At 35.1% G+C, this 27,029-nt stretch overlaps 1 protein-coding gene across 1 annotated transcript; it reads right to left on the bottom strand.

Annotated features, from left to right (window-relative positions):
* Nucleotides 1-1,213: 1,213 nt before the first annotated feature.
* LOC136801369 (ubiquitin carboxyl-terminal hydrolase 15-like) lies at nt 1,214-26,333 on the bottom strand. The gene is made up of 22 exons (XM_067058011.1): nt 26,253-26,333; nt 17,753-17,984; nt 17,333-17,484; nt 17,067-17,195; nt 16,568-16,791; nt 16,037-16,100; nt 15,681-15,774; nt 14,963-15,023; nt 14,446-14,593; nt 13,982-14,114; nt 6,934-7,103; nt 6,315-6,602; nt 5,865-5,941; nt 5,684-5,750; nt 5,255-5,392; nt 4,894-5,031; nt 4,459-4,550; nt 4,011-4,127; nt 3,549-3,703; nt 2,782-2,861; nt 1,508-1,571; nt 1,214-1,302 (listed from the first exon to the last, which is right to left on the bottom strand). The coding sequence occupies exons 2-22, from the start codon at nt 17,946-17,948 to the stop codon at nt 1,295-1,297; spliced, it is 2,595 nt and encodes an 864-aa protein (XP_066914112.1). The 5' UTR covers nt 17,949-17,984; nt 26,253-26,333; the 3' UTR covers nt 1,214-1,294.
* Between the last annotated feature and the right edge of the window lie 696 nt (nt 26,334-27,029).

Here is a 27,029-nt window from a genome sequence, read left to right as displayed (position 1 = left end):
TAATGTCTCAAGGAACATAATCACCATGGTAATTGTTTGAATACGACGCAAGTGATGTTCATGACGTAATTTATGAGAAGGTCTATTGGGTCAAGCTTATCAAAAAATGTGTAGTTCAGCGAGTTCAGACATGGATTCATCGGAAGCAAGTGTACAGTATTTCAGCAAAATTGAACCATTTTTATTCACTGATTCTTAGTGAGAGTGAAGTATTAAATTTTGATCAGAACCCATTTTTTCCTCCAATGAGCAGATACAATTTTTCAGAATTTTCTTACTTTAAGCACTGCGTAAAATAAGATTTTCATGGTGAATTCGAAAACCACTTATATTCATTATTAAATTCTTCAAATTAGACTGAATTTTGTTGAATTTTTTGAAGACGGAAAACACGTGGAATGGAAAAAGTGAAGAACATTTAGTATGACAGAAGTTTGTATTTTATCTTGAATTTACTTATAAAGCTAGAACTTTTCTTTTTACAGCTACTTAATAATAATTAGAAGAACATTTACCTAAAAGTAAAAATATATAAAATGAACATAAAAAATTGAAATACAAAATACTTATTTTCCTATTGTCATTACATGAAGTCTACGGTCTTTTAAATTTTTTCCACTTACCATTATACGGATATAACCGTAAGGGAGCTGATCTCCGCAGTGCGAGCGTGTAAAAAGCGTGCAGATAGATTGATAAAGATTTCGTCGTTACATTTTAAAATTAGAGCTATTGCCTTGATTTCACAAGTTTTCCTAACTTTTATACATTTCCAAAATTTGTTGGCACAAAACGGATGACGTCAGCATTAAAAAAAGTGACTCAAATTCTATAGGTAAAAGGTTTGATTTTTTTTGAAAAATGCAAGCTCTAATAACTTTGGAACCAATTGACGTATGGACTTTCATGGAGTTCTTATAAAAAATGCTGACGTCATCAAAATATGAGCAATACAGAAGGTAAACCGTGCATCCATGAAAATTTTTATTGGGTTGCGTCAGTCTTTTCCACCAGGTTTGGTGTTTGTACATTGAACTTCCAGAAGACAGAACTGGTTTACAAAGAAAACCCAGAAGAGTGCAACAAAAAGATGGAAGCTAACAAAACAGTGTTCAATCAAAACTCTACCAAGAGAATTTCAACCATCAAAATGATGCTATATTCAAATGTCCAGCGAATGTATGTTGTTGAGCAACAACTCGCCTTATGTGTGTCCCGATCGTGGACTAGAACATGTTTTCGTTTTTCATTTAAATTCATTCCAATATCCCCATTACATTTCAACTCTTATTCATCACGAGTCTGAAAAAAGAAATTTGGAATAAATACTAGAAGCAAAAATCCTTGAGATATATGTACAAAAACATATTACTACCTATAATTTCTAAAACTTTAGTCGCCAAAATTTAACTAATCCAACAAGGAAAATTGTTCGTTTCTTTTAAAGAGGGGTAGAAAAGCAGAGGAGGAAACAATATGAAATTTTTTAAAACATTGGCTCCCTTACCTTTCATTTGGTAGAAGAGAACGTATCCTTCTTTTTGATAATCCACATCCTCCGTTGGGTGCATCTAAATGTTGTTGAAAGAAATGTCCGTCAATTTGTCATATTCCCTTGATCTCCCCACTAGCGGAATCTCAACATATAGTAAACTCTCTCTAATTCGAACCTCTATTATTCGAATCTCTTTAAAATTCGAGCTGGTCTGCTCAGCTGGAAAATCTTATAAATCTATCTCCGTAATTCGAATCTCGTATTCGAAGAAAACTCACGGTCCCTTAAAGATCGATTTAGAGAGAGTCAGCTGTACTTGACAATTGACTTAAGCATAAAACCAAATACTTGACAATTGGCTTCAGCATCAAATCAAAGTAACCACTTTATTTCAAACCAACAAACAACAGTAATGGGAGTTTCGCAAGTCTATTTTCTTCTTATCTGCCGAGAGTGCTCGATGATATCAGAGCTTGTTCAAATTAAAAGAAAGAAACTTTGATTTATTGTTTCAGAACTTTAAGATGGGAGTAATGGGAGTTTCTAAACGTCGACCAGAAATGGCGACCACGACCGGCGACCAGATAAATTTGGATTATCGAGTTTATCTGCTCTCTCCACCGTAGAGAATGTTTAAATCAAGTCCTCAGAATACTAAAAAGTGACCTTTTAAGTAACCAGTCATTTTCTTGACAAAGTGACACTATTTGACAAAAATATTGACAGGGTCATTAAGTATGATGTTTGTAAGCTTTGTTACACCAAATATTTTAATTATGCTGAATGAGATGCCTTTAGTATGAATAGATAGAACTTGTCAGTAGGAAAAAATTGGGAAGGCCAGTTTTAGAGATATGAATCTAATCAATTATTCTATTGTCTTTATGCTGACAAAATGACTAATTTCAACAGAAATAACAATCTGATGATGAAATACAAAGCTTCTCAAACCGTTTTCAAAATATTTTGTGCCACTAATTATTTTGAGGCTGATAATATAAAAGGATAGGAATTGACACCATAATCAAGCTCCAAGAACGTCGAAATGGTTGTTTTACGTATTTGGCACGTGGCTTTAAATAGATGAGACAGGGGTGAGCTTACTCTTCAATATGATATAATTTTCAAATGATTAGGAGAGACACTCTACGTTGGAGAAAGGGAAAAAAACTTGATAACTCAAATTTGTCTGGTCGCTGGTCGTGGTCGCCGGTCGTCATTTCTGGTCGACGTTTAGAAACTCCCAACAGTAATACAAACATTTGCACCGAATGATGATGGCTCACCTTTTTGAAAGTTTCGTCGTTGAAATTATACCATTCTTCTCTCTGTTTGGCGAACGCTGTGTAATGACCACCGAACAATGCTGTGAGGGTATAAAATACAGTTTATCAGAACCCCCACCTTAATTACAAACCGAAAAGAAATGACTAAAGAAAATCAGTGTCAATCGTCTTATTTCAGACTGGCTTCGACAGGGAACAAGAAATGAGGCAGTTAAAAGTTTATCGTTTAAAATATATTTTCCTTTGTTATATTGTCCTTTCTTCCTTTTTTTCCTCTACGTCTGTTAAATTTCTTTGAACTTATCTTTCTAAATCCTTTGTTTTATTTGATGAAAATTACTCAAGAACTTGACTTAGGCGTGAGGAGCATCAAATTAATTAGAAGAAAGAAAGAAAGCATTATCATTAAAAATATCTTGAATAATAATTAATTCTGGAATAGTTCCTATAGTAACATATCTAACGACGAGAAATCTCATTGCCATTTGATGAGAAAAAGTGGCTGAAGAAAACCTTTGAATAGACCTTATCGGAGTTTTTGATTTTTCTAAAAAAGCGATGCACTGCGGGATTGTTTCGAGCGTATTACAATAGAAATCTCTTAGGAATTCCTCGAGGGAGTTCTATTGTAATACGCTCGAAACAATCCCACAATGCATCGCTTTTTTAGAAAAATGAAAAACTCCGATAAGGTCCATTCAAAGGTTTTCTTCAGCCACTTTTTCTCATCAAATGGCAATGAGATCTCTCTATTGAAATGAACTTACATCCCATGTGATTGACGACGCCATATAAATCGTACACCGGGCAACAATTTACTTTCAACGCCTCCGGACAGGATAGCAGGTCGACGCGTAGATCGGACAAAGGGAAATCTATCGGACATGAAATCTTGGTACCTTGAGATTCTTCAAAGTGAAATCTGAAACAACCGAAAAAGCGTGTACAATCATTACTACAAGACTGAAGTTTAGGAAAGAAAGCGATTACAAAAGATCAAAAGCTATTTATTATACAGTGGTAACTCTCTGATCATAATCAATACCAAAACCGCAACCGAGTTTTTCAACTTACACACAATAGACTTTCTCTCCTTCCTTCCTTTTCATTAAAAAAGGGAAGCTCGATTTTAACCCTCGTGTCTTCATATTAAGTTAAAACCTAAAGAAAGTATGTTAAAAAAGCGAGGAAGGTGGTCTTTATTGATTATACACAACAACAAATTCTACCTTTTTAAATGAATGATGAGTGTGCCAGGCCACCGAGTGACCCTCATTTCTTTTTCGGACACTTGGTTGGATTGACATGCCGGACAAAACCAAGGGTTGTCTTCTGTTAATGTTTCTCTATGAGAATACGAAAATAAGTAGTTGTTAGATTAGTCATTGAAAACTGAAAAACACAGGTTGGTTGCATTAAAAGCCTGCAATTTCCATTTTTGTACCGATGGCTTCAGTGCTTTGATCCTAGGGTAGGATTCTCATTTAACGATGGAAGATTACTTAATACAAGTCCTGATACGAAATCATTTCTATGTTTTAAATGTATTTTTGAAAGAAGAGCCGTTAGATTGTGTTGTTTTAATATGAAAGTAGAAAATAGACTTTAGAAACACCCCTCCAACTCCCCCTCCAAGCATTCCTTGACACACAAACCTTCAATGAAGACTTTACTTACATTTGAGCGAAAGTTTGCATACATTCTGTCAGGGAAATGACATCAGAATCACGAAGTAGTTTCATTGTTTCGTCCTCTTTACAATAATTCAACTGCATAAAAAAAGGAGATTGAAAACTGTGAAAGCTTGCATGAAACTAATGTCAAGTTTGAAAGTTTGCAAGGCTCATCGATTATATAGTCAGGAGAAAACGATAGGAAAGAAGAGAAAATCGATACTAGAAATTATACTTTTGAACAAGAAACAGTAGGCTGAAAATTGCTGTTTACAGCTCGTTGTTTAGGCTCATACACGAATACACGCAAAATTTTCAAAAAATTGAGTAGCTATTTTTTGACTCGTGAAAGTAAAGAATTACATCAAGTGTTCAAGTTATAGAGACCTCACTGTTGTAGTAGCTCTGAAATCTGGATGACAAAGGGAGGGACACTCACTGTGTTCAGTACGGATCTATCTTCCTCGTAAAAAGTGATGGATAAACAACAACCCGGTTTGAGTTTCATGTCCGTTATCTCGTTGATCCGGCATCCCGTACATCCGGACGTATATTCACAAAAACCACAAGACGTACCCTAAAGATGAAATAAGAGAGAGAGGGTGATAGATTAGCCATTGTGCTACATGTTTAAAGAAAATTTAGTTCATATTGACAACTCCTGTTTTTAATAGAGGATTTTTGAAAGTTTGTAAAAAAGCTTATTAGTATCAAGGTTAATTTTCAAATTTTTTTGCAAAATCAGTCGACAAAATGAAGAAAATTAAATACGTGACGATTTTGTGTAATAAACGACCTACCGAGGAGTCGGTAATGAAAATATCGCTCTTTTGTTGAATATTATATTTCTGCAGCAACGTTGACGACACCTCCTCTACGTGTTGCGTTGAAAGTTCAGACTTCAAACAACAAATGTGCGGTGAGCCAAATAACGTAAACTAGAGGAGAAAAGCAAAATCGTGATGTCTACAAAAATTGAGGTCTGTGTCTAAAGAAAGAACAGATCGAAAAGAGGAAGGAGAAAAAGTTAAGGAACCAACTGTGCTAGGCTTCTGTATAAAGTTAAATGAGGCTGCTCTATCGGCCGAAAACTTGTTTCTTGCGTCCCTAACCAATACAACAGCTTCATGTTTAGCTGGAAAAATACGAAATCGTAACCAGCTATAAAAATATTGTGACCAGGCCATCTGGGTTAACGAAAGGACTTATCTGTTGACGGAAAAGTTTACCTTAATCTTGTCAGCTTTTTCATCAAGTGTTTGTTTGTATCGAAATAAAACGGGAACTATCACTTTCCTATTGGCAAAATGGGAAACATGTTTTAGAAAATGTACAACTACAATAACAACTAAGAGTATTCAGGATATAAAACATTAGGGTTAATTGGTCAATTATTTGCGTAATTCTCACCTAGAACGTGGCCGCGTATCTTCTTCATTCTCTGAAATTCGTGTATAGTCCTGACCGTTAATTAATACTGAGCATGTCTAAGAAAATAAAAGATATTGTTTAGAATAACATTCAAAGGGTCTGAAATAAACACATTTCTTTGCAGAAGCCACAGAACATTCAAATGCGGGATCACTGAAAAGATATACCAAATCGTTTTCATAAATTACACTAAGCTCTCATTCCTACTGATCATGATATCAAATTTTGTGAATCGATACTTGATATTTGAGTTGTAGACACTTAATAGAGTTTGGAATGGAAACCTCTCGAATCAACTGGATTTCCCTCCCCTTGTTCGCAACTTCTTAAGTTCCTAACTGGCCAAAAGGGTTCTCACTGAGTCGCTGATATAAAATTGAAACAAAAGACGGCATGGATATTCTAAATTTCGTAAACAAAATGGCTTACAGGACATTGGAAATTTTGGTTTTCATGGTATTCAGTCATGATAACAAGACACGCTTGACAAATCAACCCTCCACAGGTTGCGTGTATCCGTAGCTCCTCATTGAAAGTTTCGTTTAAACAAATACTGCATTTCCGCCATGTTTGCTGTTGTTCAGGGTCGTCGGTTGGCATGGTAGCAATAGTTTTGAGTGATAAAGGGTCGTTGTTCATCTCTGAAGGTTCCGACCTCCTGGGTTTCTTACGCATTGGTTCGTATCCTTCTTTGGAGTCAATAAAACGTTGACAAGACTATAAAGGAAGGCCAAAGAAAATAAGAAGGTCTTTTCGATGCCGGGAATATCCGTCCACTAAAAGAGCTGTATTTTCTGGAATTAGCGCAACCCCGAATTCTAGAATGGTTTAAATTGGTGCGCATTATATGGCTGATTATTTTCTGTCTATTGTTGAGTATCTCGTTTGATTAAAGAAAACGCGAGTTGAGTAGATCTAATATTCAAAATTTCATGCCATACAAGAAAAATTAACTTCTTTAATTTCTTTTAGATCTACAATAGCCTGTAACCCCTATAATGAAAATAGAAACGTCTGTGTTATGAGAATAGTAATATAAAATAATTACCGGACATGGAAAATCGCCAGACGTGCTCTGACTGTGTGTGATTGTACTTTGCAGACATTCACCACACAGTGTTCCGTTACAACTTCGATGGACCATCAAGTCCTCTTCGAATTTCTCTTCAAGACAAATATTGCATGTATGCCAAGTTGCAATCCCGTCGTCTTCATCACCTATTGAATACAATACCATTCACCTTTTTCATATTATTTACAGAAAAGCCTCTATATCTTTAGGAGCTGTTCAAAGGGATCAGGTATCATTCTAAAACCTAGGCTACGTCATATCTTCCTTCGTTTCGAGCGTAAAACTCATACTCTTCGGGATATGAGCACTGCTCTTGTTTTGAATATTGAAATTCTCCGGATACATCGCATGCGCACTGAGGTATTAATGAAACAATAGAGAGTTTCAAAACCTAAGCCAACCAGCTGTGTTTTAAACATTCTTTTATTTAAAATCTCTATTGATAAACATCTTTTGTGAAAGTTATTTATTATGTTTAAACCTATTAATAAACAATTCCCGGTGAGATTTTACTAGTGGCCGCCTATAGCAGTGCCCATGGCCTACTAAAAATACGGCCATATATGTCACATTTTTTTCAAAAAATTAAGAGGCCTAAATAATTTTACTATCGAATGGCACTGTAGACTTGAAAACTATTTATATTTTCTCTTTAATTATATTACCTATTGATTGACTGTTATAGATTTTCTATTGTTATAAAAGATTTATTAAAGAAATAACTTCATTAAAAATTCATTACATACAAAGTAAATAAACAGACAGGTACTTTACAATAAAACAATAGGAAAGAAAAACCGAGTATTGTGTGCGAGTGTGTGCACAAGAGGTTATCGTAGTTTGTTGTGTGAGATGTGTGGAGTGTAGTGTGTAGAAAGAAATTAGATGTGATATTTTTTTCAAATAGTTATTTGTTATTTCATCAGATTTCATGGATTATAGATATACTAACTGACTTTTTCATTTCAGAAGGTCAATTATATGATTATATGAACGATTTATGGTTACCAAATGTAGAGCACAACGAAATGCAAGACTGGGTATTCTTGTAGGCCACAAGCCACGAGCCTACTGGTAAAAGATATCTACATATCTACATTTCATTTTTCTTTGAGCAAACGTAAAGAGGAACTGATGAATAACAAATGGATTCGCCCAATCGTGCTCACTGGACTCCAATAAAACATACAGTTTTATGTGAACACACATTATTCTAAGTATAAATGTTTGACACAAAATCGCAAAAAGGGCTTCACTCAACTGGGATTTAGGTCATTTAGACCCTGTTGTTCCAACAAAACATTCTAAGGAGCTTGACTGAGCTTGAAAATCGGTGTACCAACTACAAACAATAACTTGTAAGCCCCTTGTAAAGCCTCCATCAAACGAAACTCACCAGAAGACCATTTAACAAGGAATTCAAATCCAGAGTCATTATTATATTTTAACTCGATTGACTTTAAACAAATCAAATCTCCATCAGAATTTACTTTTCAGATTTGAAAACACTGTCGTTCTCTGGCTTTCATATGGATTTACTATGTTTAATGTAGTTAGATGGAGTCACTAAATTTGTAGTAGTGCCAGTGATCGAACGACATTGTACTAATGAACGATAAAAGCTAGGTACATTCCTGTTGCAGAGTAAATGGAACTTAAGTTTATGAATATTTCCCATTTCTGTCTATATCTAATCGTGTTTTTGCTTTGTGGACTTATGAGAGATCAAAACCTCTTGAACCACTAGCCCATCACGAGCTGCTATCGTAAATAATGTGCAGTTGTAATTGTTGGCTACAATTTGGTTTTTAAAGTACGTTCAGGGGGGGGGTCAACATCCAGATACCAGACCCATAGCCGGGTGGTGGTGTCTTTTTTTCCTTTAAAAGTCTGAAAAGTCAAGTTGGTATTGATGGGGGTGGGTCCCCCTTTTTTTAGAAAAAAGAGTTATCCTCAGTTGGTATTGATACCAAAATAGGGGTGGGTACTCCTTTTTTTAAATAATATGATTCAGAAAGTTGGTATCCATATCAAAATGACAGCAAAACTTTCCTAATTTTTGCCCTTATAGCTAGAAATACCCCGGGGTACACATCAGTCTAAACAGGTTTCAATTGGATTTGTTTTAGCTTTTGAGTATAATGACTGTAAATGAGTAATAAGTTTAAATGACTTTGAAGTTTGTTTATTTTGGACTTTTTTGATATTTTCAAGTTTTATTTTTGATCAAACCTGAAGCAAAAGCATTTTTTCTGTGATAGCATTTGGTAATGAGTGAATCTATTCTGTTCTAGAATTATGTACTAATAATAGCTTCTCCTAGTTTTTGCACATCAATTATATTCAGATAATATCGATTCAGATTGATTTTGCTAGCTTCATCGTTTGCTTTTATTATATTGTCAGTTTTCAGTCATTTTCTATTTTAGCATATGACATTTTTTGTGTTGTGTTGAAGAAAGAGTATTTCAAAAATGAGTCTTTTTGAAGTTTCTCTTAGTACCCTGTTTGTGTGGGAGGGGGTGGGTTCCCTTTAAACAGTTTTAAACTCAAATTTGTCAGATTGGTATTGGTACTAAATTAGGGGGTGGGTCCCATGATATTTTGTCAAATTCAAAAAGTCATGTTGGTATCGATACCAAATTAAGGGGGTGGGTCCCCCTTTTTTCTGAAAATTATGATTTTCAAGTTGGTATCGATACCAAAATAAGGGGGTGGGTCCCCCCTTTTTCTGAAAATTATGATTTTCAAGTTGGTATCGATACCAATTTTGGGGTGGTGGTGTCAACTTAGCTCAAAAGGTCAAAAGTCAGGTTTTTGGGCTATGGGTTGGTATTATAAATGTTGACCCCCCCCCCTGGTACGTTTTCAAAAGTGACCCAATCGAACGTCGTATTTCTCAGTATTGTCAAATGAACGGTGGTAAATTTTAGGTGCGTGAAATGATATTACTTTGGAGAGAATTTTAGCATTTCAAGCTTAAAAATCAAAGAGGGTGCTAACTTCTTAGAGGATGATATGAAGTGATTACATGTATGAAATTTATGCTAATGAGGCTGTGAAGCTATGAAGTAGTAACCGTAGTAGTTCTGGTTTGCTTTTCCAGAGAAAAAGTGTTTGAAATATTTTAGGAGTCTGCAGGATCTGTGCCAAAGAGTGATGTCTTCCTTTTAATGTAGTATGGTTCAATGTGATATTATTGTTCCACTTTTGATTTTAATTTGGGTTTGACTTTGGCTCCCAACAGCCAGTTAAAAATAATCATGGAAGACTCATAATTCATCATTTTAAAGCTAAAAGAGCTCACAATAACTTGTCTTACAGCCTCTCGAACACCTGCGAACACTCTCGTTTTTAAACATAATATTTTCATTCTCCGGTATTTATATTATTCTGTATTGTTTGTTGGATATTTTGTTTACTGTATTTTGCTTTGTGTATTATAAAAGAAGAAGAAAAATCAAAATATAAAAGAAATATGGTTTACAAGCTTGAATAAACCAGCCGAGGCTGGAAGGTCAGCCAATAGAGCTTAACTAGATAGCTTTAATAAGTGGGTTAACAGATGTAAGAGATGTACTGAAGACTAAAAATGTTGAATAATGTACAAAATGTGAAACATTTGATAACTTGATTTAAAATTATTTAAAACAAGCCTGAGAGCTCCTCCAACCCCCCCCCCCACAAGAAGATCAAAGTATACTTCTTTTTAGCATTGTAGCACTGTTTCTACGACATCAAACAATTAAGCTATAGTTCATTACTATAAAATAAAAGAGAAACATAGTGTAATTAAACTTTTTGTTAATTTCATTCCAGTCAATTATGATACAATTTTTCTGTTTGATGTAGACAATATCCATATCTGACCAAAGTGTTATCTAGAAATAAATTAGAAAATTGCCAAAACGTCAGAACCGGATCCATCAAATATATAGAAACTGTACTTTTTGTTTTACTTGATAAAACTCCAATAACACTTCTAACAAGCTACAAACTTTAAGTCACAAAGCGCAAACTCCAGAAAAACACAATTTGCATCAAAATCTTTGCAAAACGTAGTTCATATATTTTATAACATTTCAACAGGAACTGTATTTTGGTAGACTTGACTGCTATTCAGTCAAAGCCAAAATTTGGCAAGGTCAGAAAAACATAATTTACATCCAGTATTCGTAAATAAATTTTGTAGTTTAGTACCGTCAAGTTACACAGCATGCACACTACCATCTTGAAGACTTTGCTGGTCGCAAATGATAATCGAAAGCAAAACTTAAAATTCCTAACTATGCAGGGAAGCTCATTTTTCCCCCATTTTGCTTTAAACTCCCTTTTGATTGGTCTATGAATTTGGGCGATCGCTTTACCGCCTTGGCGGAATAAACACACGACCATAATAAATAAATTCAACAGTGCAGCGGAGTAGCAATTAATTTCAACTGGGAGTCCTCTCTTCTGTGCCAAGCACTGGCAGTGTTTTTTAAACTTTAAAACAATGTTAAATGAAGACCAGATGGATCTGTTTGTTATGACTGTGCAAGTTGTGACGAGAGTGTGCATGTTGTGTAACTTGAGGGTATATATAATTCATTAAATTCTAGAAACCATTTTTCATAACTTTCTGCAGTCCACTTTCTGCAAGTCTGATAAGAGATATGTATGACATGTATAAACTGTTATCGCCATTCATTCCATTCCATGATTCAGTCAAAACGTGCGCCAAGGTTAGAAAAGGTTAGAAAAGCACAATCTGCGTCCGGAACTGCGTGAAAAATAGTTTGATCAACTTCAACAAGAACTGTATATATCAATATTAATATAATTGATCAAATTCCAAAGACCATTTGTCATAATTTTGCAAGTCCAATATGTGATGTCATCATTTCATTTGGTTCCCGTCATCTGACCGACCCTGATTTACAGTCAGCAGGTAGAGTTGGAGAGTAGTCGGAAAGCTTTTCCGTTGCTTTGCTGGATTTCCACTGTCAACCTCTGCACGCTCTGTGTTTACAAGTTTTCAAATCGAAGTAGAGAGCCGCATGCTAATGGAGAGTAAACCGAAAACACCAGTTTATCCACGGTTTCTCAATTTTAAAATTCGGATCAGTCCACACGGATTCCCTTTCAACAAGATGTAGCTGCTTCTTAACAGAAAAATATGACGACTCCCACTTTTTAAAGTAGAAATGACAGGAACCAAACAATTTTTTGCGATTCGCCTTATCACAATTACACGTCCAAGTCCAAAAAAGCACGATTGCATCCGGTCTTTATCAAATTTATACAGTAGCTGTACTTTTGTAAACTTTATCAAATTCCAATAACATTATAACACCATCAATCCCCCTAGAGGCAAACAACAAAAATATGTTTTTATTGCAAAAACTATTAAAAAGCAGCAATATCAAGGTATCAGAAAATTCAACATAAACAAAAACTTGAGCAAACAGCTTTAACATTTAAACCTTCAAAAGATGTAGAAAAAGAATCCCCTTGATGAAAATCCTGTGTTTGATTTGCCGAGTTAAAAAAATAAATGACAGAAATTGAAGCTTGCAACAGATTTACACTGGAAATACTTTGGTACAACACTGTACTGACTTATCACATCTAATTGAGCCGCCATCTTGAAACACTACATCATGATCAGTAAAAACAACGCACGCTAAAAGTACCCAAAATGTTAACCCGATCGGAAGAAAGTTTAGAAATCAAAGTGAGATCGGAAAATCGGATTTTTTTTTTGCCGTCTTATGGTGGAAAATTTTACCTATTTGAATGCTCAGCTTCGGCTGACCAAAAACAAGCCAAAACCCTGTGTCTTTCCAGCAAATATGACCAAGATTATAATAATAATAGTAATAAAGCAACAAATATTAGGCCTCTTAATTTTTTGAAAAAAATGTGACATATATGGCCGTATTTTTAGTAGGCCATGCAGTGCCTATAGACCAAGAGTAAGGCCTAAAAGCCTGGAGCTGTCTATTGTGTAGACTATCTAAAACCTTGTCAGGAGAGAATTTCAATCTAAAGATGTATCAACCAAAGTCTAATTATAAAAGAGAATTTAAAAAAAGATGATATAATTATACAGGCCCGATTTTCTGGCCAATACTGAATTTCGAAGATAAATGTTAAAGAAAAATAAATAAATTGGGTTATATAAAAGCTTTGCAGACAATTCAGGTTTTGTGCTACAATCAGTTCCAAAATACTTGGCACAAAAGGGAAATTCTCCACGAAATTTTATAACCACAAACAATTTGGAAGCACTCTAAATTAGGTTGGAAGGGTAGAGTTTTAACTCTGAGTTTTAATGCTAGACTAGACCTAAGGATCTGAGGATCCAAAAGTTCAAAAATGGTCCGGTAGGGCTTGAAATATAGCCTAGAAACCAATAAATCCCTCCCAGATTGAAATATTCGATGAAATCAAGTTGAAGGCCCAAAATTGACATTCTCGCTCGAACTTCAATTTTCGAAAAATGGTAAAATAGCCAAAATTGCCAATATGTCAAGGATATGTCTTGGGTCAAGCTGGAGTTTTTACAAGGTAGGTAAATTAAAAATTTTATTGTTGATATCAACACGTTTTCCATCGCAACATTAATGAACAAAATACTGACCGACTTATATATTTTGTTTTTCTTTGATCTTCAGCAAATAATAAAAAAAGGACTTTTAAATGACATAAATTTGTATTTAAATATTGTTGACTTCTCTATTTTATGAAAGAAAATTATTTAAGAGATCAAAATTGAATTTTAATTCAGTACTATTGGATCTTTAATTTCTGGATTTCGACCATGTGGTTATTTCTGTCTTCTCGCTCAAGCAAGTTCGCAGGAGATCCATGTGCGCGCGAACTGGTTCGGTAAAATACACAGAAAGAAAACTTTTGCCGACGTTGTAAAAAACTCCAGCACATCCGAATATGTTATGGCACTGATTGTACTTTTCGAAAATTGAAGTTTTGCTTTTGAAATCAACTGTACACACTATAAGATACAAACTTTTGTATATACCTGTTGATTTCATGGAAGTATCATGACATTCGTTCGTTTCATTGTCAGCGAACAGAGAGGTGTCATTGTTGATGGGCTCCATGGCGTACACTGTGCATGATTTCGAAAGGTACTGGATCTGTGTTTTGTTGTCCTAAGAACGAAGAAAAGAAATTTCAAGTAAAGCCCTTCCGTGGTCTCCTTCTAAGAAGCCTTATTGGAATGAAATAACTTCTAGAGACCGTCTTCAATCGTTGCATTAAATAGGGGCTTGTTTTGGAACTCAGGATTTTTTCAAATTTATTGATCAGACAAACTATCTGTGGTTTTAAGTTTTAGTTTAATGTCGTGTGCGCAATAAAAAGGATCTGCTTGGACAGGCAGCCGAAAACGAGAAATCCATCAAGGCTGTCGAGCTTCACATCAACATCATAATAAGAACAGTACGATTGAATAACAGCATATAAATAAAAAACTCCTCTTACGACTATTTTGACATTGGCATTGTTCTTGACCTCTGCAAAAACGATCGTTGATGGATTAATATCGACATCTTCCTCTGTTTTCAACATTTCGAAAAATTTGGTCCTCAAATCTTGTACAAGACCACTCTTTCTAACTGTCACCAAGTACCTTGAATTAATGAAAACAAGATGGAGATAAGTATAAGAGCTAGTATGGTGATCTCAGTACAGCAACCAGATTGTGTAAATCTGGACGGGGCAAAGGTCATGAACAACCTTGGGTTAACGAGCCGCTTTACCGTCCAATAGTGTTTGGGTAATCGTAAATGAATTTTATTGGTACGTGAAATACACCCCTTTCCCCCTGATCGTTCGAGTTATGTAAATGAAACAAAAGGAGTATAAAGCAAAGTTCTTTTCTCTCTCCTATTATAAATGATAAGTGTTGTAAAAATTGGTAGATGACCATGATATAGGATTGACGATAGAATCATTAATCAAATCATGGATAAAAAGTACAAATAAACTAACCACATACCTTTTGACACGCGGCAAACCAGGAGTAACGAACATCTTAGGGGAAGGTACCCATGTCACAACTAGAAGAAAGCCAAAAATTCTCTCATAAGAACATGTAGGCTCAGCTTCTGATGTTCTTATATTTCATTTAATCTGAATTTTTATCTAAAACATTAGATAAATCGCAGCACGTTTTTCTAAAAGAGCCCTCTCTCTCTTCTAAGTAGAGACTTAGAACCGTGCACAAAAGTGCTACTACAATCCTTCAATTTTTCTTAGGAGACCATTAAAACTCATCCAATAAAAGCATTTTAACAGAATAAGTCCAAGGCAATTGTCATGTTATACTTGAGTTTCTTTGAGTTTGAGACTGATAAATTCTTCCAGGTTTCCTTAAAGTAATTCAAACTGGGCTTTTCCAGAAATAGTCCGTGCCCACCCTGTTGAGGATATTGGATATCCAGGGGTTAACGATTTTTGTTCAAAAGTGGATGTCCAGGGAGTAAAGTGTCTTTTTAAGTAAAAATTATGATATCAAAGGTGTAAGCATCTTTATAAGAGAGGATATCCAGGGGGTTGAGCATATTTCTAAGAGTGGATATGATGTCTTTACTAATAAAGTAGGATATGCGGGGGTCCGATACTTCGAAAAATCAATATCCTCAACAGTGGGGGTAAAAATCTTTTCTGGAAAAGCCCATTAGAGAATAGAAATACATTTTCCATATGAACAATACCTATTTGTTTTTCCATGGCGTGAGGTATAGATAATGACAGCATCATGAACGGTTCGAACGTCGTCGAAACAAACCCACACTTCTGACAAGTCATCTAAAGTGCGAAAGAACGAAAGCGATTCTCAAAAGTTTATTCATGCCATTTTTTCTTAGATTTTGAATATGGAGTTTCATTATTTCCCCTTGAACACGTTTTATCAGAAATCTAATAATAGCTTTAGGCCTTTCCTGAAGCTAACACGCTCAAAAGATAGAGGAAAGCAAAAACTAAGAAAACACCAAACGTTTCGAAAAGCTATGATGGCCGACAAAGTAATGAAGGCTCAAGCAACATTCTAGAAAACAAACTTACTCACCACGCTCTGGTATTGCCCTTGGAATCTGTCACTGATTGCCGTTCTATTGGTTTTCAAGTATACTCTAATAATCAAGAACAAAGAAAAATGTAAATTTAAAAACACATTATTACTTCCAATCAATTTAAACAACATTCTTTGCCACAGAAAGCCACGTGATGTACTTTTCAACCAATAAGATTTCATAATTTCAAGGGGCAAATAAACACTATATTCAATACACTAAAATATTAAGTGTATTCAAAATACACAATTGTTCTATTTTTAAACCACTTCCGACTTCATGCAGTATTGAAGGAAAGGTTAGGAGACTAATCAAAATTGATTTCAATCCTTGCTTATGCAGCTTTTATTTGGCAGGTGTTTTGTGGTCACATGTTAAGAGAGGATCGGTAATCAAAACTACAAAAGTTGAGAATAGCAAAAAATAGGCATCTAGTAGAAAAAAAAGAAGACCAAACTAAAGAAACCATAATTTGTCAGAAGCTAGCTCAGAAAAACAAATCCTCTATTTATGCGAAAAAAAATTACCGCCAAGCTAGTTCAGCTTTAGTTAATGATTCTTCTTCACAATCAACATCCATTGAAGGAGAGGAAGAAGCAGAATCCATTTTCAGACGTTTGGACACTTCCCCTGTGATGTTGTCCGAAAAATCATCACTTTGTCTTCGTGATGCAGGAAGGGTTTCTTGAGACAGATTCAAAAAGTCGTGTATGATGTTGAGTACAAATGAAATGAACTCTTGAGAATCGTGCTACAGAGTAAAAGGGAAATAGACTTTTTTGTGAGGCCCTGACATTCGGTGTTGCATCGTTGCAATCTCAACAAGAGGGAAAGACTCGTCAGAACACTTAAACACAAGAAATTGACCAGGAACTATTACAATACCTTATTTAAAGTATAGATAATTGTTCCAGATTGTTCACAGCTCAATGAAGCTTTTCCCGTAGTAATTATAAAACAAATTTCTACAAAGAAAACGACAATTTTAGTTCGTTTCACGAATCATAAAACAAAGTAAAGAGGAACCTGTTTAAAGTCTCCAAAAAGAGGATGAAGGTTTGATACAGCAGTGTGCATTTCCTTTGGGAGGAGTATGGAGTACTTGCCACTGTTGATCTTCTTATGCAATTCTTGCAGCCTTTCCAGCAATGGTTGCTATGAATTTTAAATCAATTATATCATCATTTATCAATAAAAACCTTTTTATGCTAAAGCTCTCATAGTCTAGAAAATTTTCAACAAGTACACCAGTTGGGATTACATAATAAGGCAATTTAGAAAATCAAATTTACCAAGAAAGATGCAGCAATTGGTGTGTTTGAATAATCTCTCTGGAACACATCTTTGAGGGTGGGTGAAGCCAGAAGACATTGCAGTGCAGAATTCATGAAGCATGTGTTTCCGATGTTATACAGACCAACACAACCAGGTACTCCATCGTCAACTGGAAATCAAAGAAAAACATTAGCAAACAAACATTCATTTATAAAATAAAAAATCTTAAGATAATAGACTGCAGATAAGCAAACTGCACTGTATCGATTTGTTAAAAAGTAAACATCTAAATTAGGGTTTTACTTCTTATTGAATAGCTGACGATAATAAAATTTTGAATGTCAAAAGACTTGAGATCTCAAATGACAAAAAAGGTTAGTTGAAAACTTTTCAATGTCATCATGAAAAGAAGCATCAAAATGTCATTCCTATCAAACCTTGTTCATCTTTTCTTATATCTGCTGGTCCAGTTGACACATCAAAGTTTTCCACAGGTAGATTTGGTCCATAGTCACGAGGTGGTAGTGGAGGAGGCTCACAGCTACTATTTGTACTCAACACCAACGTGCTGTCCCCAAGTAACAATTCTGATGGCTCAGGAACAACTAATTGAGGTTCTGGATGGACTGTCATTTTCTCATCACCAGTAAAGTTTATTTTTCTTTTAAACTGAAAGAAATTTGTTCAGTTAGGGAAATTACAAATTTTCTTTTTCATCAACTTTTTTCAAAGTTTTTTCAATTCTTGGACCTTATTGTTCCATTTGACATTTGACTTCTTCAGGTAAATCGATTTAAAAAGCCCTCTTGAAAAATTAGGTATATTTATAATCCTGTATAGTCTGGATATATAATCGTTTTTTTTTGTTAATTTCTTAACAAAATAATAATAGCAAATAATCTAAAAAAAAAATGTTTCTGATCCTAATTTTTGGAGGCGAAATGGTATTGTGACTAAGAATCCTTTTTGGTAACCGCACACCTATCCTAACATATAATTCAATTGCTATGTTGATTATAGTACCTAATACTTGTTTTATATTCAATAACACCATAACAGTTAGTGGAAGTAGTTGAGTTTTTATCTGATAAAAATAAGTTTTTATCAGACACAGACAAAAGAAATCTATAAAAAAGACAAAAGAAAATGTTTGTCATACAAACATCTCAAGACTGCAACCATGGGTTGATATGAAACTTGTTTAACAAGCAAATCTTTAATAATGGTTAAGGAAGACTTTGACTGAAGAATCATGTCATCCAATAAAATGTGAGATAAAAAAAATGAAGAATGTTTGAAAATGTTCTTATAAAAATATGCTTCTAAACTATAAATATTTCAAAGTTTGACCATGATTTTCTCATTTGGTTGGTCCATGAAAACAGGATGCATCCAAACCATTATAATGCCTTTTAATTATGAAAAATAATTGTAAAAACAGCCTTTCTTATGAAAAACAGCAGAAAAAGTGCCCTTTTTGGTCTCTATTGGACGCTGCCCTGCCTTTCTAAAATTTGGCCTGGTCTACCTTGTTAAAAGGATTGTCTTTGGATGTCATTTCATTGATTTGAATCAGCCCCGAATCAGCATGCTCACACTTTCTTGCTACAAACAGCTACAAAAGGATTACATCATTAAAAAATGCAAACATAAATTTTGACAAAATAAATGTTTTTAAAAATCAGTCTAAAATCGGTTAGTTCAAAACGTAGGTCACAGGTCACTGGTTAAACATACTACAGACCGGAAATCTGTAACGCACATGTAACATATAATTCATAGTATATATATTATGTTGATAATCTGATAGTATATACATTTACAGACATTTAAACAGCTTTAAACTTATAGTCAGGTTGCTGGACCTCAAAAATTTCAAGTTTAGCGAAGAATCTAATTTGATGCACATTTTATTCTTCATACTTTACTTAAATCATTTCCCTTTACTGGACATTCTAATTCTACCTTTATCCAAAGTTACAGATAAAAGTTTTACACCAAATACTCTAAAGTGCTGTCAGTGAACTTTCTGAAGCCATATTGTCTTCCCTCTTTGCTTTTGTAATGGAATAGAATGTAAACATTAAAACTAGATACGAATGTGTAGCAATACATACAACTTTTCGAATGCGAAATGGTAGCTCAAGCTTTGAACTTTTTTTTATAAACAACAAAGCGGGTAACAAAGTCAACCCTAATAGCTGCAGAAGAATAGCTATCTAATATCGATTGAGCTTTTTTCGTATTGATATATTCTGATGGGAGGTCGTCAGTAGTCCGACACTTTCTAGTCCGACAGTAAAAATGCCCGATGTTTGATTTGACGAATGCGTCAGTATTCTGACAACAATTTTTCAGACAACAATTTTGTCTGACAACGAGTCAAAAAAAACATATAAAACGAAATATGAATCGCCGAAGAGGAGACACATTTTTTATAATCAACCATGTGCTTATAAAAATCCAAAGTTCCGACTTTAAGGTTGAGCCCTTAAACCCGACTTTTCTTAAATTTTGGGAAGCTTATTATTGGGATTAGGCTTTCAAGAGTCAAGAAATTGGATTTAGCTGTTTTTACGACCCTTCTTTTGAGGGGGGGACAACCCTTATAGCATAATTATGAACATACAAAAAGGGACGGCCCTAAGTGACTAAATTTTGACGAGGTGACTAAAATTTTAGGGCCGACTAATAATTAAGGCCAACTAAGTTTTGGCCGATAAGGTAATCAAATTAAAATTGACGTGTCCTTTGTTAGTAACGCGGCAAAAGTTCATGGGAAAAAAAAGTGTATGCAGGCAAAAAGTTGTTCGTAGACCAAATTTTGTAATCCAATAATCGAAATTTTTCGGACAAAGTCAAACAAATACTGAACCAAAAATCTAGCAGTCATCGCACTTTAACCCGATCAAAGTAAATTTGTCCCCAAAACTCATTATTTAACAAAAACAATTCAGGCTTTTAGAATCATGGCATGTGGTATCCTAGAAGATAAGAACACATCTGGGGTGTTCTAGGGTTGCAAGGCGACGGGGGTGTGCCACCTGACTTTTGACCCTCGGACCCTTAGCGGGACTTAAAGGGAGGGGAAAAATTGACCAAATTTTGATCATTTTAGAGGCAAGAAGTTGAAATTTTCCCATTTTCCCGACCCATAGTGGGGCTAAAATTTGAGTTTGTGATTCTTGCAACCATTAATGGGAGTTTGCAAGTCCAAGGCACGCACCCATACCCTCCATTTGCCCCCCCCCCCCGAGAAAAATCGTCTCTCAAAGGGTCACTTTTTTACTGATTTATCGAAGTCCGATGATCTGTATATATCACTTTTTCAGGGGTTTTTAGGGGTTACGAAAAATCAAAATATTCTCTCGAAGGGTTGGGATTTCTCCCATTTTGGGTCCTTTTAAGGATACGAAAGCCATGAGTGTCAAAAGAATCTCTCTAAGGGTGACTTTTTTGCAAAAGTTTAGCGTTTCTAAGGTCAGAGGACCGGTCGCGTCCGTAAATACCCTGATAGTCCCAGGGGCCATTCGTTTCAAAAAACGACTGTACGAGCGGCCCAAAATTAGGGCTTCGAATCCTGACCCTTACAATACAGAGAAAATTTGGGCGACACATCGACCCTTGCGGGACAATTTCTTGAACATTTTTTTACCATTTTAAGGTAAAAAAAGGTCTGAATTTGAATTAGAGAGTGATTTTTTTTCGACCCTTACAATGCACTTGAAAAGAAAGCTTGGAAAAGGAACCCTTAAGGGCCGCACTTACGGTATGTCGTTTTCCTTGAATGCTCCCCCGGGCTGAGAAAGTCTTGATAAAGTATCTAAGCCCAAATGGAAGGAATGATAACTGATAACAAAATAAAAAGAAAAGGGCTTTTTAGTGAAAATTCCTTCCCTTTGATTAATCAGCTAAATTGCCGTACCATAAATAAACGCTCTTCTTCACGAAGACTTCATTTATTACTAAAGTTATATCATATATCATAACCGAAAACATATTTATTATTTTTATATTTTATATATTTATAAAAACATAACATAATATACATATTTTAAATTATTTATTTGTAACACATAAGATTTACATATTCTAAATCCTCTTCATTAATTTCTCAGACACACTTTAATTAACCTAGCCTTAGTCTTATTTTGCATAAAACACATTTCGCCTTTGCAGCGGTTTTACTTTTTTGTTTCTTAGCCTGCAGGTCCACATCAGTTTTTACTGCCAATATATATAGAATTGTATATAGCTTGTATATATAGTTTTGTATATAGAACCTGACCTGTGTTGACAAATAAATTAATAATAATAATAATAATAATACTCTTGACTTCCAAGTATAACGTCTACAATCAAGGTCATAATATTTGAGAAAAAAGGGAAATCCACCGGGAAGTTTTTGAACCATAATCGATTTGTAAGTGCTCTGAAGTAGGTTGGAAGGGTAGAGTTTTAACTCTGAGTTTTAACATGAGACTTAAGACTTAGGACCTTAGGATCTGAGGATCCAAAAGTTCAAAAATAGTCCAATAAGACTCAGAATATAGCCTGGAAGTCTGCCAACCCCTCCCAAATTGAAATATTTGATTAAATTAAAAAGATAGCCAAAAATCGACTTTCTCGCTAGAACTTTAAATCTTGAAAAACGTTAAAATAACCAAAATTCTCAATATATTATGACCTTAATTGTAGGTCTAAGCTATTGAAGAAATCGAATAATCATTCTGTGATTTTGTAAGCAAAAATTAACTATGCCGTCATATTGGACGCTTTCTGCATTAATAACTACTTTTCACTTGATTTTTACCCTATGAGATAAACCTTTTTTGAAATCTACATCAAATTTCCAATCCAACGATGTATAATATGACCATATTTGTGGAGGTTCAAATTTCACCTTAGCTTGACCGCCCTGATGACATCACAAAATCTTAAAAAGGCCTGGAAACGAGTAAAGGAGGTGGATAGAAAATGGTCAGTAAAACTGTTCCGAATCCTTTGATGTTATATAACAAGTTCCAAAAGGTTTTAGATTTTTCGCACTAAGATTTCTAAAAAAGTGGTCCAGCAACCTGACTATTACCATGACTTGGTTTTGGCTATGACTAAAATAACTTTTCATACTTTAAGCAACTTAGAAAAATAGGGAAACACAAAAAAATAATCAAAATTTATTTTTAAGCGATAGATTTTTCAAGAATTCAGTCAAAATAACTGGCATTCTGCAGTACCCAACACTGGCATTTTGTAGTGCAAAGTTGCTTTTCCTTAAGTTAAATATAACTCGCTGACGCTGCACCATTTTAGCACATAAAAGAGGATTTAGTAAAATACATTCAGCCCAAATTTTAGGTTTGTATCTTGATAACTACTACTGAAAAAAATTACCAAATTGAGGGTTCTAGCACCAAGAAAAAAGGTTATAAGTATTTTTACCAGGGAAAACTCTGTTTTTTTCGCGTTTCAGTCATTTTTTGGCCTAAAAGCATGTTTTTGTAATTCTGATAAATATGATAGAGCTATATCATTGTTACATTCTAATCCTACTTTTTTCCAAGGAACATTTTAGGTCCAATTTGAGGGCTGTGGTACCAACACAGTAGGTTTTAGATTTTTTTCAGGCAAAACCCCGTTTTTCGCATTTTTTGTTCAATTTTGACCTAAAAACCTATTAGTTTATAATTTTCATATATGATAGAGCTATATCATTGTTATATTTCAATCCTACTTTTTTCCAAGGAACATTTTGGGCCCAATTTGAGGGCTGTAGCACCAACACAACAGGTTTTAGGGTTTTTTTTAGGCAAAACCCTGTTTTTCGCATTTTTGGCCTAAAAACCTAATTCTTTTAATTTTCATGTGTGATAGAGCTAGCTATATTATTGTTACATTTCAATCCTACTTTTTTCCAAGGACCCAATTTCAGGGCTATAGCACCAAGACAGCAGGTTTTAACATTTTTTTTTCAGGCAAAAACATTGTATTTCACAAATTTTCGAAAATATTGATTTTACAAAACCCTGGGGCAAACGGTCAATTTTGAGGATTTTGAGCTAATTCTTGTCACAGAAAGTCTTCAAATAGATTAAATTACCAGAAAAAGTTGTCCAAAATGGATTTCCAAAAATTTTTTTTGCCATTTCATCATACATCCTAAAAGATTTCAAGGAAAAATCATCATCGAAAGGGACCCAAAATATTGACAAAATGACTTTTAAACTATATATATAAATAATGATGTCACCACATGAAATCTTAGTGTCAGCCTGGGTTTAAGTCAGAGGCAAAAATTAGGTCCCCCCAAAGATTTATGAATTTTTTGTTAGCCCCCAGGACTTTTGACCCTAGACACAAAATTGATCCAGTAAAAAAGGTTTTTCCAATGTAAATTGCGTTCAGTTCTAAGTTTAAAAGATAAAATATTTTTCACACTTTTTATGAAAATATTGCGCCGCAGGTGAAAAATTTTCAGATTCATAAGAGAACATATACACGCACGGGTACAACAAAGTACAAACTTTGCGACAGGGAAACTTTGATGAAAAAATGGCGACAACTTTTGGTATACAGTGCTTGACGTTATCTGTGGGGGTGGGGGTTTAGAGGATAACGTCAATTTGACGTTATGCGTTGTCAAATATATATGGACGGTCCCCTAATCATAAGATCAACAAAACATTTTTTGAAAAATCTGTTTCACTCAGATCACACCTTTCCATGAGGGGAAGCTCTGTGTTGAAAATTTCAAGTCAATCGGACCATCCAATCCTGAGATATTTCCGCCACAAGATCGAAAACCCCTGGTTTTGCTATTAATTGTGTAAACTGGCTTTAAAACTATTTAGTGCTGTTAGAGGAAAAAAGCTTTCAATATGGGATTTTTGACAGATTTCAGTGTTGAAGCTGATGTACTAATCCAATTTTCATTTTAAGAAAGAAAGAAAAGCCTTTTTTTTGCATGTCATGTTTTTGCATTACTCCCTGAGATTACCGCAAACAATACAAAAAGTTGTGTATTAAACCTTAGCTACCATCAACTGCTCCAACTTGGGACGAGTGTACGCAACATGGGACTTGTTGATTGGCCTGTATTTTCACTTACTGTTAAATCTCTTTGACAACAAATTTGTTTTGATAACTCCACCAAGTTTATCAATCATACTTTCTGTCATAAAATGTCACAATAACTTTCACTGATAGCGCGCCCTTTCAGTGTAGCTGGTACCTCGATATTCCAGGATTAGAAAAAGCTATACCTGTTGTCTTTTTTTTTAAAGAATCAACAAGCCATCAACATCAATAAATTACACACATTTCCTCAGAAACTTTTAAAATTATCTGCCATTATGACTTTCTTGAAGCCGTTCCGAAATTAACCAATCGGGTTAGGTATCGGAATTCCTATGGGAGTTCTTTTCCGAGATTTGTAAAATAGCTAAGTTGGCAAAAAAACTTTTCCCGGGGGTTTGAGGAATAAACAGACTGTTATCATTTGTTTTTTAATTAACCATATATTTAAATATGCGCTCAAAAATACTTATATAAATAAGTTAATAATATTCAATATACTATTTGCATCTCTCAGAAAATAAACACTTACAGAACGACATAGTTTATCATTTGGAATACTCCCGTGTTTGGACCATTCTATCGTGGGCGCAAAATAGGGCGGAAACTAAGTAGCACCCTCAGTGGGCAATCTCTATTAACCTGACCTCGACCTTGACCTCGACCCTGACCCTTGAAAAAGGCCGACCCTCGACCCTTGGAAAAAAGCTGACCCACGACCAAAATACAATAAAAAGCCAACCCTGCGTAAAAAAAACAGTTTTTTGCAGTATTTTAAAATGAGATTGACATATCCTAATATACTAAAAATTGAGCAGACAAGCAGGGTGGGAAACTTTTTATAAAAATATGTCAACGCCTCGTCGTCCCCCCCGGCTGGCGGGTCACTATCATCTGCTTTTTGATGTTTTACTGTGAGTGGAACTGGAAGATAATATAATCTCTCTTGCGTCAACGTAAAACATAAGTTAAGCCTAAAATGGATACGAGAGGCTGATTATACATGTTGGTCAATAAATATGGTGCCCAGGGGGGGGGGCTTGTTAAAAATGGATCTCACCCTCCTCCCCCCCCCACCGACGACTATTCTTAAAGTATTCATAATAATCAGTTTACAGAATATTCATCCAAACAAATTCTTATAAAAGTCACTAAAGCATTTTTTTACCCAAGGGCAGCTTTTTATTGTATTTTGGTCGAGGGTCGGCCTTTTTCAAGGGTCAGGGTTGAGGTCGAGGTAACATTGGTTAAAGTAACCACTGTAGAAAATAAAATTGTTATCCCAATTACATAGCTGTCAACTCTCCCGCATTGAGCGGGAGACTCCCGCATGTCAACGATTTCTCCCGCGTGAAGAAAATTCTGCCAAATCTCCCGCATTTTTGGGATTTTCTCCCGCATCTCCCGCATTTCCAAAAATTTTCCGATTTTGGAAAAACCAAACGGCGAAATTTCTGGATTTTGAAAGATCGGAACAAAAAATTCCCCAATTTCCCAAAAAAAATTTCCAATAAAATCGGATTTTACCAGAAAATTTCCCCGATTTCCGATTTTCCGATTTTGAAAAATTGGATTATCAGGGAAAATTTTTTCGACTTGGAGCTCTCCCGCATTTTTGTGAGGCGAAGTTGACAGCTATGCAATTACTTGAAATACAAGCTACGCTCAAATCACATAGTATAAAGAGCACTTTCACTTTTTAGCAACAACCACCAAAAATGCACCAACATCAACTATATAAGAAAAAACAGCCAGTCTAGTCTGAAATTGAACTACCTACTTCCACTTCCACTAGCTATAAAACTGAACTGCTATAATACATTTTTTGAAAACATTTACACAAGTAAAACAATTAAAAATTACCTCTGATCGTTTGACTGATATATTATCGGTGTGTCTGGATAGAGTGATGCTAGAGGGCTTCAACTCTTTGCCCCTCAGCAATCAACCCCTCCCTGCACTTTCTGCTTTAATTTTTACTTTCAGTCGGGTTTAGATTCAGTTTACTGAGAATGAAAGCGCGGTAAAAAAGCAAGACCCGACTGATTTTTCTAATATCCCCGATTCGTAGAATTTTCCCCTATTCGGTTTACTCGGAATATATCGGCTTCTTGGAATGTAGCGGTGGCACGGCTTCCATCCCATATTAAGTTAGACTGTTTTTATTTTCGGGTGTGGTTTTGAATAGACTTGCCACCGCTCCTTAGGGTGGCGGGCACCCGAGGGGGGGGTACTACTACTGTTGCTAGCTGACGGGGGGAGGGGGTGCCACCCGACTTTCGAGCTTTGGACTCTTACCGGGACTAAAAAGGAGAAAACAAAGGAAAATTTTGAGAATTTTACGACCCGCCTGAGCGGGACAAATTTGACCAATTTTGACCAAATTTCAATCTTTCAGGGGGTAAAAAGTTGAAATTTTGTTGAGATGATTTTGTTGAAGTGATTTTTCCGACTCTTAGCGGGACTTTGGAAGTCCAAAAAAGTTACCCTTAAGGGTGGCACATACCGTACCCTCCATGTACGAATGTTGAATTTGTGGGTTTTTTGTTGAATTTGAATGGACCTCGACGAAAACCAACGTACTAAATCTTTGTAGAAATAATTACCCTTAGTAGTAGAGGAATAATTTTCGAGAAATTT

The sequence above is a fragment of the Clytia hemisphaerica genome, unplaced genomic scaffold (genome assembly GCF_902728285.1).
Source record: "Clytia hemisphaerica strain Z4C2 unplaced genomic scaffold, Clytia hemisphaerica genome assembly, whole genome shotgun sequence".
In the NCBI taxonomy this organism is placed as follows: Eukaryota; Metazoa; Cnidaria; class Hydrozoa; order Leptothecata; family Clytiidae; genus Clytia; species Clytia hemisphaerica.
This window is presented reverse-complemented; position numbering and strand designations above follow the sequence as displayed.

Bases quoted from the DNA above. Each gene is read 5' to 3' on its own strand.
- LOC136801369 (XM_067058011.1), bottom strand. From the start codon at position 17,948: ATGACAGTCCATCCAGAACCTCAATTAGTTGTTCCTGAGCCATCAGAA. The intron at 5,032-5,254 runs GTAGGTCGTTTA...TTTCATCTTTAG, and splicing joins TTTTCATTACCGACTCCTCG to GGTACGTCTTGTGGTTTTTG. The intron at 4,128-4,458 runs GTAAGTAAAGTC...GTATTCTCATAG, and splicing joins ATGCAAACTTTCGCTCAAAT to AGAAACATTAACAGAAGACA.